Source organism: Thunnus maccoyii, chromosome 20, assembly GCF_910596095.1.
Source record: "Thunnus maccoyii chromosome 20, fThuMac1.1, whole genome shotgun sequence".
Taxonomy (NCBI): domain Eukaryota; kingdom Metazoa; phylum Chordata; class Actinopteri; order Scombriformes; family Scombridae; genus Thunnus; species Thunnus maccoyii.
The window spans coordinates 11,649,692-11,663,755 of record NC_056552.1 but is presented as its reverse complement, the minus strand read 5'-3'; the positions used below and the strand labels follow the sequence as shown (position 1 = coordinate 11,663,755).

At 39.1% G+C, this 14,064-nt stretch overlaps 1 protein-coding gene and 1 long non-coding RNA gene across 5 annotated transcripts in view; one reads left to right on the top strand and one right to left on the bottom strand.

The window, feature by feature from the left end:
- Window positions 1-121: 121 nt before the first annotated feature.
- On the top strand, window positions 122-3,045 carry LOC121886708. Its single transcript, XR_006092823.1, has 2 exons — window positions 122-1,732; window positions 2,127-3,045. It is a non-coding gene; the product is annotated as an uncharacterized LOC121886708 (long non-coding RNA).
- Window positions 3,046-8,563: 5,518 nt separating this feature from the next.
- Window positions 8,564-14,064, bottom strand: part of pald1a (phosphatase domain containing paladin 1a) — a 64,800-nt gene continuing 59,299 nt past the window's right edge. For all 4 annotated transcript variants that reach the window (XM_042396598.1, XM_042396601.1, XM_042396602.1 and 1 more), the window contains exon 20: window positions 8,564-9,647. In XM_042396598.1, the coding sequence (XP_042252532.1) occupies window positions 9,498-9,647 (150 nt within the window). In that variant the 3' untranslated portion in view covers window positions 8,564-9,497. The remainder of the gene's footprint in view (window positions 9,648-14,064) is intronic.

Genomic DNA, 14,064 nt, shown 5'->3' with positions numbered 1-14,064 from the left:
AAAAAACTGGAGAGCTGTTACTGCAAGAAAAATGTCTCTAAAATCTACAGCTAATATTCCGTCTTATAATTTATTTTTCTTTCTTACAGATGGTGAAAATGTGTGCCAGATGCGAGGTAATAACTCATATGTGTTTACATTAGTCCACAAACACATGTCAGTGGTAACATGGCCGTAAATCAGGGGTGGCAGGAGAGAGAAGTTTCCAATGCACATGCCTGAAGAAAAGTGGGATTCTGACTTTTATTGGCGAAAAATCAAGTTCAACTTTATCATCATCCCCAATTTTTAAATTTGGTTTACACTCAGATCACAAAAATGCACTCATGGCAAAACCAACAACAATGTACATAGAAGAAACATGACGGTTTAAGATTAAAGGACATGTTCACATTTTTTAAAGTCTATTGGACAACAATACTCACATGTCCAGATGTATATTGAAACAGCATTTTTGCTTGATGTAATAGTTCTTCCTTTCTATACTGGCCCTGAAGAGATCCCTGCTTTATACAACTCCAATGTAAGTTATTGGGAACTAAATCCACAGATCTCATTCTGTGCAAAAATGCATTATGAAATTCAGCCAAAGTTTATATGAGGCTGCAGGATTCAGAGTTCAGAGCCAAATGAAGTCTGTATCTTCCAAAGTTACAGTCTTTGTAGTACAAAATTTCCCTCTCTGTGTTACTTACTTCACCTTCTAATGTGAATCAGCAAGCATACTCTCTCTGGGAAAACATAAAGAGGGAATGTCACACTAAAAAGACTGTAATTTTGGAAGATACTCAAATTGAAATTATGTCAGGGAGGGATCTCTTCAGGGCCAGTATGGGCAGGAGGACTACTTGCAGCGACCAAAACCAATGGACATATGGACATGTGGCTATTGTTTTATGACAGACTTGAAAGATGAACCTATCATTTAAATATAGAGTCAAATAAAGTGCATTTCAAGGTTAAGTAAAGTGCCGGTGTGCGATTAAATAGGAATAAAATTAATTTAATTCAACTACAAATATTCCAGGTCTAGCAAATCCAGTTGTAGTAACCCAAAAAATCAAACATTGCATTATCAGATTTAATGACCTCCTGCAGTTTGTATCGTAACTTTTTTATAATCTGGGGTAATCCTGCAGATGTCACTGTGAGCATATGTTCCATTTGCAAACGGGGAACAAATCCAACACCGTCATTAACGGCTTAGAAGGTGTGAAAACTGTACAGTAGATTTCGTCAGTGGAATGACAGCCTGTTAAAACTCTGGATGACTGCTCAAGCAACCAGGATTTTTTGGCCCCGGCTCACCCCACTGGAGTCCAGACTTAGTCAGACATGACCACGCAGAGACTGAACCAACAACTCTGGAATCCTTCTCGGAGGAAGAGAAAAGGGGGGTTGGGTGAAATGAGTTTCAACTTCAGGTACTTTTTTTGAGAATAAGGTGTCTAGACTGGACATTCTTTTCCACCAACATTTCTCCAAACAGTTCCTTGACTGTGTCTGCTGCTCTGTTGGTCTGGGCGACCTCCCCCATGCAGCGCCTATACTCTCACTCTGTGGCTTAATTACCTCCATGCTCCCAGGATGGTCAATGTAGAGCAGGTGTGGGTTTTACACAGTCATCCTCCCAGGGTGGCAATGAGAGGATTGGACGGTGATCCAGAGTTCTGCATTAATAAGAGATGGAAACTAACCGCAGCATTAAGAGATGGAAACCATTAACTGCCTTGTAAGAAGTTTTATGCTCTTTTTCCATCCATACTGTTTGGAGTTTTTTCATGTGTGTCCCAAAAGCCAGGATGGCATTCCACAATATAGCATAGTATTCAATTAGAAGCCTTGTTTTTCCCCCTCTGAAATGAATAGCTCCACTCATAGTCTGTGGTTAAGTCCACACACCAGAACAATTTTCTACTACAGTGCTCGCATTAGAACACTCTGTCCTTCACAACAGGAGTGTAAGAGCGAAACTTAAACACGCTTTTGTCTCAAATCAAAACTGACTCTTGAGTATTTTAGCAACAAAGCCACAGATATTCATGTCAGACAGCTTTTCCTCTTCAAAAATGCAATTTATTGAAGTATAAACACTTGAAAATATGAATGTCTTTGTTCTGTTCCAGCTCATATGTGGGAGAAGTGTTTCAAAGTCAAACAAGAGGAGAGAAACAAGAGAAACTTTACTTTAAAAACTTAATCTGAATCAGTTAGACACACTGTAATCTGCACAGTAGTCTGTGAGGGTGGAGCTGGGAAGAATCAAGCTTCTTCCACTGGATTTCCAGCAATGGGGAGAAGTTACAGTACAGTGTGCGGAGCTGCAGATGCCTCAGTGTGTGCTGTAATGTGGTCTAGCCATGCCAGCGTGCTGAGAAAATATGTGACTTTTCATCTCAGAGATGGAGGGAGATGCAAAGCAGCTGCTAGTCTGCCCAGCAGCTTGAGGGAAGAGGGTGTCTGCGTTTGCCAAGTTACAAACCAGTGACTCGAAGAAGTTGTTATTATGGTCCTCTGCCCTGTGTGGATGGAAGGATTTGGGACTGAGAGGCTGAGAACGAGCATTGAGTTTTGACCCTGGTCAGACGCAATGAGTTTCATTTGACCTTCTTTAAGAAAATGTGATTAGACTGTAATGAGTGTGGGAGTCTTCTGTATAAGTGCAGCTGAGACAGTACTCCTATGTGTGTAACTGTATTTATGTCAAAGGTCTTACTTTCCTTATTTCCACTGAGGAAGTTTTCTGTCCCGTTTTATTGTTGGATGGATATCTCAAAAACTACCACTAATTAAAAACAATAAAAAACAGTTTTTAATACAAGCTGGTGGAAAGTTAAAGGAATACAGTGGTTCTGTGAAATACATGTTTTTACTTTCTTGCTGAGAGGTTGATGTAAGTCTTATCATCGTCCATGAGTTTGCTGAGTAACCAGCGAGATTCCAGGAAGTCACTGCTCCCAGCCAAGAAATAGTCAGACATGTAACCCCCTGTGTAAACACAGCTTGTTGTTTTTGGACAGATTAAACAATTCATGTTGTCATGTTCATTAGTGAGCTTTAAAATTGCTGGTTGGCAGATTTTTTTTTTTTTTTTTCACCTTTGGCTGTTTCCCCCTGTTTCTAGTCTTTACGCTAAGCTAAGTTAACTGTTTGCTGACTGTAACTTCATGTTTAATGGACAGACATGAAAACAGCATCTATCTATCCACTAACCTCCTAAATGTCAAGCTTATGCTTCTTGGGCCCAAGGCTGGATTACAAACTAGGTACGTTAATGGTTTTGGTAATTTTATTAATTGCAACACAGGATATGGCTGCCAATTTTCTACTACATTGTAAATTGTAAATTTCTCAAAGAACTTTAGTACAAAGTCAAGAGGTTGTGATATGTAGCACAACAGGCTAGCAAAGCTCTGTAAACAGAACCGTGTTCCTGTGTGTGCATACACAGAACTACTCTCCGGAGACTGAAAACATGATCGCTCAAACTCTTGATAATGAAGGAACATGTCACCCAGTTCAGTGGTGTGACTCATTCACATGTTTTTAATAGTTTTTGGACAACAGCGGAGGTCTACGTCACAGAAAGATAAAATATCAGGATACGCACACAATACTTGTAAGTCGTTGTTGGTTTGGTTCTGCACATGAGATTTGTTGACAATAAGAAAAATATAGAAAATCGCCAGCCTTATCCTCTAAATCTAATAACTTGCTAATTACATTCCACATTATTACTTTATCTTATGGCCTCTGGTTTAAGATTTAAGATTGAAATGCCATTGCTGACTTTGGAAACAGCAGTCGACACAGCGATCTCACCACAAGGTCTATTTCGTAGCTGTTCTGGAGTATTTAATCTTATCTTCTTCAGTAGATGGAGTTTGTCACCAGGGCACCTTGTGGTGAGATTGTTTTATCAACTAGTTTTAAGGGCTTTGTTATTTTAGTTCATATTGTGTTCACATGGTGCATTTTCCCACACATTAAATTGTGCTTAATCCAATTACCCCACAACACAGAAACCCGGATGTCATGTAGTATTCCAAGACAGGGTGCTGGTTGGTCTCTGGGTGTATAATGAAGCTGCCATCACTGCACTACAAGGGAACTTGAAGGCAATAGGATGTATAGGTTACAGTACGCAACTGGGGGTCAATAGTGATCTAAGAACACATTTTTGCACTGCCATGCTTGGGCCAAGAAACAAACCATGTGATCGTTTATTTTTTAAAAAAACTTTATATTTGCTTCATTACTCAAATGTCAAATATGTCAGTATAGGCTGTGGCCATTTCCAACCATGATGGCATGGGTGGCTTTAAAACAAAATGATAACTTTAAATTTGAGCATTTTTGCAATGTCACTGAGAGCGTGCTAGCATTCTGATGTTAGCATTTAGTTCAAAGCATTTGCAGAACTGCTAGCATAGCTGCAGACTCTTACATGTAACATTTAAAAATGCAAAGCCTGTGGACATGAAAGACCTGTTTTTCTTAATTTCTCTTACTCATTTGTTAGTCTTATGTGATTCTACCAGGTCAAAACTTGAGACTGATTTTTTTTCCTCTCAAGTGTCAACTCATTTAAAGTGTTTAGTCAAGCAGTCATGTCCAAATCAAATCCTCATTTTTGTTACTCAAGTCTGACTCAAGTCCAGGTCTCCAGTTTTATGTCTACAGCTGTGGTCTGAGTCACCTGTGCACAATCCATCTTTGTACAAAGCTCTAATATTCCCAGACAGGATTTACACGAGTATTCTGTATAAATCATGGTCACCACCAGCCTGAATGCCTGACACAATGTGTATCACCTTTCAGATGCAGATTATGGCTCTTTTGATTATGTCCCATTATTAAAAGAGCACATTTCTACAACTGTGGAGCCTTATTGAGAGTATTTCTACTTTTATGACACTGTTACAAGCAGCTCAAGGACTTTGCTATGTACCCAATATATTCCAGACTGCACACAATAAAAAATAAACCACTTATGCTTGGATCCAGGGTGTCTAAATAATTCACCAAAACCTTAGTTGATAGTAGATATTACAAAAGATCAGTATTTTTTATCCTGCCAGCTGAGACTTTTCATTACCTTGCTCAGTGGGGTGTGTAGCCTATCAGGGATTGTGTATTATTGCCCAGGTAAATTAAGGCCTATTTGCCAACTTATATTTAAGAACATTGTGTTATTAGTGATCAAATCCCTGAGAGGCCTGACAGCACACTTGAGTCTGTGAGGTGTTTGTAATGCTGCCTTTATCCACAGAAGAACAATCAAAGAGGACGGCGGTGTACCCATACACCCCTACACCGGCACCATGCCTCCTCTCCTGAGCAGCTCTCTCATCTGCAGAGGGAAGCTTTTCACATGAAGTTCATTACATCCCCTCTCGCTGCTCACCTCTCAATGCTGCTCTTTGTCCGGCGTAATCTCAGGATCCTTCAGAACCGCTAGCTTCAGTTTCACATTGGGGAGTATCTCAATGAGTCTGGAAAGGATTTCAAAGGCGAGGGGCCGCTATATCATCCAAGCATGGTCTTCATGTCCTGGGCTTATCTTGACCCGGTGTCAAGTTGGCCACATGCTGCAACTGAATAGCCCCTCTCCATATCCGCATGTTGTTTTAACCGATTTGTCTCTGCTAGTAGAGTTAAGAGAAATTCAGAAACAGACACTGCACTATATAAACGGACGGCCATGTGTGTTTGTGTTACTGTAAATTTATCTAATATATCTCCCAGACGCTCCCCTAACAAAGAGGGATAATAAACTGAGATGATGTAGAAAGGAAACAAGTCCAACAAACTATAAAGAGTTTTTCAATCTGGACCACTTGGTTTCCATTTACAATAATCCAGGATAGGCTGTGGTGTGATAAAATCCTAACAACTTCCGTACTCCCAAAGATAAGCCTGCTATGCACTTACAAGACGGGAAGTGATCTGGGATATCAGCCTTTCAAAGCAGGCCAGCAAAGCCAAGTGAGCTTCACTGATGTGCCGGCCAGTAGCTTTTAATCCCCACACAGCCCTCCATTCTTGAGAGAGTGACCATATTTTTTTTTAATTAAGACCTTACCTGTCCACATCAAAAGGCAACTCAGATTAGTCTTTTGATCCGCCTAAGCTCTTTATTAGTGTATATGGAATATGTTAAGATTTCAGCCCAACAATGAATCATCTGTTTTGTGTAAATGTACGCTGCTCCATGTTCATAACCTGCTGTGCACTCTCAAGTTGGCATTGACACAAGACAAAGAGGCCGTCCGGATATACGAGTGGGTTCTTAGCGGTGCGTATCTAGAGGAAAAGATGATGCCGAGATAAGGAGGAGAAAAGAAAGGAAGCTGAGGAGGGAAGAGACAATTATTTGGCTCTGTCGCTGGATCGGAAACTTCAGTGAAACAATGCACAGCGGAAAGGTGTGTGCAAAATATCCATGGTCCCCACACTTTTAAATCCTTAACACAGAAGGATCAGTTTTATTCTTATCCTTGGAAAGACTGACATGATGAAGTGATACCAAAAGCAGACACAGGTTGTCAAATCTGTTTGAATTATTTATTTTAGCCCCCAAAAGAAAGTAAAAAATAAGACACACACAGTAAATAAAAGATTATATATTGCCTGTTTCAAAAAAATAATTAAGAGCATTACAATGTCGTTAGGGTGTTATTACAATCTGCACATGTCATACAAGGATGATATAAATTTCCCTTACCATTTCATTTGCAATCATCACAATCTTTTTGCTCAATGAGTCTGGATGTGTTATATACAGTGCAAATGTTTAGATACGTTAACAGATAAGAACAAATAGGAGAGGCATCGGCAGGAAGGATTTTTTTTTTCTGGCTTATCTTTCTGGTTTTAAGGCAGGATTGATGGTTTCTAAAGCACACATTAAGCTACAAGTTACTTTACAACTAAACCACATATTAGCAAATTAAAGAACAACAAAAAACTGTAAAAGAAACGCTGTACATTAAGAATTACTCTTGGCGAAACAATAATTGCCATGTGTTAAAGAAAAACAAAGGTCTAATTGTTGCCCTGTTTGGCTGACAATGCAATTATAAATTGTTGTCCTGAACAGTGAATCATGCAGCCTTTGTCTCTTTCCGTCATTGCCACCAACATGAGCTGCAGTTGTTAAAGGGTATATTTATCCTTCCATCAATTGATACCGAGTGTTTTTTTATCCCAAGTTGCACCAAGTATTTGCAGGCCTGGCTGTTTCCAACCATAAATTTTACAGTCAGACATATAATTTGATTCCTGCTGACGGACCGGTGATGTCACAGAAATTGTAACCGTTTACTGGCAGGGGTCATGAAGTCTGTGAGCCGAGCGGGTGGGTTTAAGACAAAAAAACACATTGTCACGACTCCACAGCTGAGCCGACCGCTGCCAAATACTCGAATTGTTAACAAAACACTTAAAGAACCATACCAGTGAGTTAGTAAGTTGTAGCTCCCTAAATACAAATCATGTATACTTTATAGAGTATCTATGGTGATTTGTGGTTTTCAAATGCATGCTATATAATTCTAGATATGTCGATGTGCTTTTCCAATGTCCCGGGCATCCATTGGTTTCTTTTTATTTCCTTACAGTATGAAATCAATTAGCAGACTCTTGAAACATACTTGACCTGTGTAATCTACTGAGAAAATTCAAGTTATGATGTCACCTCTTGGCTAGCTGCTGTTCAACAAGTTTGTGTAAATCAATACTCTCCACATTCTTAGATGAATGAGTATCTACTACAGCATTCAAACCCGTGATTTTAACAAAGTTCAACGACAAGGATTTTGTTAGTGTACAAAACACTACAGCTCAGTAATTGCAGCTGTTGGTTTCTCCCTTATCGCTCTCTTCTAATGTCATCACCATCTTTCAGATGTAATCTCTGCTTTTTAAAAAACATGTATGCCGTTTGGCACTTCCTGTCTTGCTACAGTCATTTCTCGATTAGCTGCAGCTACTGGACTAGCCTCTTCTGTTGAGCCAGTGACATGTAACCCACAAAGGTCATGGGGTTGAGAGAAATGGTGTAAACCACAAGACATACTGTTGAGCGAGGTTATTTTCCAGGGCTGGATTTTTAGTAATTTGTGTTATTAAAAACGTCAATGTGATTTTAAAAGAGGTTTTCTTACTGGAAGTGCTTCTCTATGGTTGTGTTGTAATGCAGTTGTAAATGTCTGCACTGCATCACAATAATTAAGTAACTTTAAAAAAAACTGACACGGACTTGATGTTCGATGATTAAAAGAATCAAGTTTCGAGAAGCTGCCAACTGATCTTCACATTGCACAGAAATGAATGGAAACATAGTAGTAGCATGGTTTGCAAAATGGCTCACAATAATATAAAGTATACATGATTTATGGTAAATGGGCTACAACATGCAAAACCACAGGTATGGTCTCATGAAATTCATTCACCATCCCATGGTGATGTCATGCAACCCTAAAGGATGTGACTAAAAAAGTGATCCCTCATTGTCTTATGTGCCATCCCAACTCCCCGTTTCAAAAAGAAATTCATCACATTAAGGAAGTAATGATTTATGGGACTTTTGAAATTATACATTTGCAATTTTTAGGCAACTTTGCTCCAATTTTTTAAAAACACAAATACAAAAACACATTTTACAGCTTTAAAATAAACCCTAAATAACATTAAAAAAAAAAAAAATCCTGACATGCTGTGCTGTTAGTACCTGTATCATGACACCTGTCAGTAAAAAGAAACAGGCAGAACTGAAGGACACATTATTGTTGTTACAGCTAAATAAACTCTAACAGTTTCTTGCTACACTCCTCTCAAAAACATCCACTCTGATCAGCTTTTGAAAACTCATTAACATTTAAATAAAGGGTCAACAGCTTTCATACTGTATTTACAAAGGGAATCTTCTCAAAATTAGAAACCTCAAGTCGAACAAATGCACAGCCTCTGATGACAGCTGTGCTGAGAAGAAAAGGACAGGGCTCAAGAAAAATATCAGGTAACACTACAGCAAACAGTTGTGACATACAACCAAAATTGTTGGCTGACAACAGAGTGGAATTTGCTTCTTTCTTCCATGACAACATTTAAGTCTGACCTTATTGTAACAGAAGTTTTCTCCACCAGTAAAGAAAGAACTGTTTTTTTTTATCTTGATTGTAAAAAAAAGTAACATACCTATTAGTACATTGAAACTCTAATTCTAGTATTAATTAGAAAAGGCAAAGGCACAAATATCAACTTCTAATATAGGAGCAACATTCTGCTAAGACTCAACATTAAAACAACTACCAAATGTTAACCAGTGAGTTTAAAAGAAAAAAAAAAAGAGAAAGTATATCAGGAGTATCAATACATGATGTGAGGATATGCATCATACAGGGGTAAATATAGAAGGCATAACATTGTTACTGTAAATGTCTGCTATTCTGAAAAGCACAGTACTGTTTTGGTGCGTTCACAGTGATCTTCTCTCAGATGAACTCCCCTCGGAAAGGAAGTGACTGAATGTTCTGCTGTTGCCAGCGGCAGCGCAGCCGGGCCAGCGGCGTGTCCCTCAGGTTTTCAAACTCGGAGAAGCCCAGCTGGTTGAGGATGTCATAAACTCCGGCTCTGGCAGCCACCTACCACAGAAACACACGAAATGTTAATGAGCAGGCAACACAGCCGGTGGGGCTTTCTAAAAAAAAAAAAGTGTCCATCATGACCACAAGCATGCTTGGACCGCCACTTTTTCAGAGTTTAAGCATGATATGACATTTTTTTTGTACATGTGCAGCTGTTTCATGGGAACAATTAGTGTCTGCTGTGGTGGAAGACATATTTAGGTCATTTATTTAAGCTAAAATAGCAACACCACAATGTTGAAATATGCCATTACAAGCATAATTCCTGAAATCAAAGGTTAAGTTAAAGGGGCATGCCACCAATTTTACAAATCAAGTTCAGTTTATTCATCACAAAGAGCACTATTCAGTCTGTGAAAATGGTTCTTCTGTAGCTCTGGAGGAAGCGTTCCAGTCCAAAAAAAGCCAAACTAACCCTAATGATGTCATAGTGATGTCATCAGGGCTATTGAGTTGCTTGATTGTTTACTGATTGATTGTGGGAAATGTAGGATACAGTGTTCTGGGGCCTGGGTACTTGGAACATCCATTAATTGTTTAGTCTATGAAATGTCAAAAAATAGTGAAAAACAGCCCTCACAAGTTCCCAGAGTGACTTTGTGAAATTGATTGTTATTTTATGACCAACAGTCCAAAACCGAAGACATTACAACAACTTAAAAGCGAGAAGAGCTGCAAATCCCGAAATCTGAGAAGCCTGTACTAGCAAATATTTGGATTTTTCCCTTTATAGATTCCCCTTAATTGACTTAATTAACAAAATGCTTGAAAATTTATTGAGGTGAGGTGAGGTGATTTGAGGTGGAGCAAATTCTGACTACTTTATATATTGTTGTCTGATTTTATAAACTGGTTGTGACTTTTGTGCGTAAAATCTTAAATTTGCAGACTAGTTATCACAGCAGTGAAAAGGAAAATACTTCCAAAAAAGCAGAGTGGTTTATTGCAACATTCACAAAGATATATTTCAAGGTGCTGCTGAAATCAGGAGTGATATTATGACAAATAAAAAGTTAAAAGGTGCTATGTGCAATTTTCAGAAATTCTTACTGACACCAGTGGTGAACAGCAGTCAGCATCCGACTATTATTCAGCGCAAGACTATTGTGGTTTGGGTGTTTTGTTTTGCTGTGACTGTGACTGAGCTGAGGTGTGTAGCTTGTACTCTGTGGGAATCATGGAAAAGTGAGCACAGACAGCCACATTCCTCCTCTTCCACCTGCGACTGTACTCTGTGTTGTGGTGGTTGTTGTGGAGCGTGTATAAAGGTCACATCCTTTGGATTTTCCCAACAAAACCATCCTGAATCCTTTACATAGAAATCAGTCCACAGGCTGTTACAGTCAATCGAGAAGGGAAGGTCTCATTTTTTAAGTTACGTTACAATCCATTCACACATTGGCAATAGAAAGCTATTAATACAGGTAAATTGCTTCACAATTCTTACATATAGCACCTTTAATCATCCCAAAAAAGGAGGCATATATAAATATTCTCCAGTAGTTCATGTTTATTATTTAATAAGTATACTTAAAAAGGAAACCGGATGGAGCTAAGCGCTAATGACAGGACTGGTATTCTGTCCACATGTTTCAGTGTCCTTAAGCAAGACACTGAGCCTCAGTAGCTCCCACTTGTTAGATCAGTGCCTTGCATGGTAGCTCACTGCCATTGTTGTTTGTGTGAATGAGAGGCAAATTGTAAAACATGTTGGATAAAGGGGCTTTATAAAGGCAGTCCATATTTTCCATTCAAGCCTCCTGGTGTGTGATGATTCACTTTCAGATTTTATAAAATGCAAAAGTTTACAGCTGAAATGTAGTGGAAGACAAGTAACATAAAATTGGAATACTTTACTATTGTACTTCAATACAGTAATGGGACTGTTTTGGAACAACACCATGGAAACAGTATATATTAGTCAGTTTCTTGGGCTCTGAGTCATTAGTGAATGAATGAGGACAGAGAGGAACGAGCACTCTCGGGCGATTTCCCTCGAGAGTGTGTTCAGTGACCATGTTAAGCAGCAGGTCACGCTGACTCATGGTCTGATGTAGCTGTCAAACACCATAGGAGGACTGATGGGAAACACCATGGACAACCAGAAACATCTGGCCATAAAGTCAAACAATACAAACAAATACAAACACCGACTGCCTCGCAAAAACTTTTTAAGATTGAACACCCCATTAGAGGTGTCACAGCTTGCCCAGTTTACTCTGCAAGGGAAGCTTCAAGTAACTGTGCTGGACTGTGATGTTCACTACATTCAATTTAAAAAAAAAAAAAAAGCTTATGAGAGTCTAAGAAAGTCAAATCCTGTTAACAGAGGATTCTCTATCAATCCGTATATCGGTTTTCTCATCACAGGCCATTTAACAGATTCCACCTTATTTTTTCACATCACAGGCCATTTAGAAGGATTCCAGTTTATTTTTTCACATCACAGGCCATTTAAAAGGATTCCAGCTTATTTTTGGGGCGCACAAGCATGCAGGAAAGTCATCGTCTTGCAGTTTACAGCATCAGCTTGGAATCAATACAGGATACGGTTAAATCACCAGCTGTTCGCGAGTTTATAAGACCCTAGAAGACGCTGAATGAATAACACGGCCCAAAATACCTTGCCAATTTAGCCTCTCCCTCGTTTCCTCAGACAGTCAAGGAGAAAGTTGGAGTGGAGAGGAATGTGCCAGAGGAGAAATGTTTAAACATGGAGATAAATAACAGCATCATTTATGCATGAATACTTTCATTATACAGATTATCTGGTTCCAAAAGTGAAGAGTATGACTGTGGTTATGTTCTTGAGGCCTTGAGGTAATCCAATATATGAAGTGCTGCTCGGGATACTTTGAAAATGCACTGTCAGGTTAAAGACATAATGGAACAATGAACAGGAATAATAGTATCACAATATCCCTTTCTCTAACAATGATTATAGCTTAGCTGGCCAGCTTTGTGCAGAAATAAACACAAGACACCACAGAGTGTGGTCTAGATTACCTACTTGCTGACGACGCAAAATCAAATCTTACAATAGATATCATGTAACTCTAAAACTTATGCTTTGTTGAGTCGACGCTGACTCTAACTTTACAACCTTCCCCTCAGTCCTGTGAGCTGTCTCACTATGAATAAATGTTCATGCAGCTGCTACTGTCTTGTTAAAATGCTACTTTTTATAGCAAATACATGCACTCGTGTAGCTTTCAGTGCAAATTTTCCAGTTATTTCTGAAATGTAAGCAGTTTAAGTCCAGTGAATAACCTTTAATGGTACAAAGGAAAGCGGTAAACTGCCAGAGGTAAAAAAAAAAAAAAAAAAAAAGTGTGTTACCAAAACTAAAAATAATGTTAATTTTATAGTTATAAAAAGGCCTTTTTCCAGGTAGTAATAGGAAACAACTCACAGCTTTTCTGCAGCAATGGAAGTAAATGAAACCTTGAAAGTTGATGCAAACAGTTCCTACAGGAGTTGAACTTTAGTTGACTTCTAAACCCTCTGTCTTTATAAAAGCCTGGACGAGGAAGCATGATTGTCTGTGGTTCTTTTGCTGGATCCAGAGTAGGTGACTTGCACAGTGACTGGCAACCTGGACCACAATGATGACCAAAGCATCATGCAGAGCCATGAAGAGCCCTCTGGTCTAGTTGATCAGGGGTTCATCCTGCAGCAAGATAATAATCCAAAACATGTCTACATACTACCATAGAAAAAAAGAACAAGATGGAAGGCTTCAAGTCATGGAACAGCCAGCACAATGGGCATCGGGCCGGTTTGGGCTGAACCGAACGGAAAGATGAAAGCAAAGCAGCCTGACAGTGCAACACTTTTAACTTCTGCAGTGTTGGGAAGAACTTTCGGAACAATATTGGATTTCCATTGTAGAAAGAATGCCACAAGTGTGTTCAGCTGTTATATTAGTTATTAAAAAAATAGATAAAATTTTATCAAACAAATACTGAAATTATTATTAATCTCCAATTGTTTATTGGTTCTATGCTTTAATTTCAGAATACATTGAGATATTTAACTATGTAATTTTTAATAAAAACTGGAAAACAAGTGTTCTAAAATCTTGACCAGTTGCGTACATTTGTGTTTAATGTGTTCCTGGACGGCTGCCAGCCTGACTGCTGTATGAGCTCTTTGGTGGGAACAAATGAGTGGGTGCAGCGGAACCATTAGTCAGTGGATGGACTCCCTTGAGAAACTCAGGATTTGAGCTGTTAACTTAACCGGATACTTAACCGGACTCATGACTCATCTACTCCACAGCACAGCTGTCTAAATAGCGGATGTGTGAAAAAGCCTGAAGTGGCAAAAAGTCGTGTTGGAGAGGCCCATCTGCTCATGGTGAAATTGGGGGTCTCAAGATTTCCCTAACGAAGATGTTGGGGGGGGGGGGGGG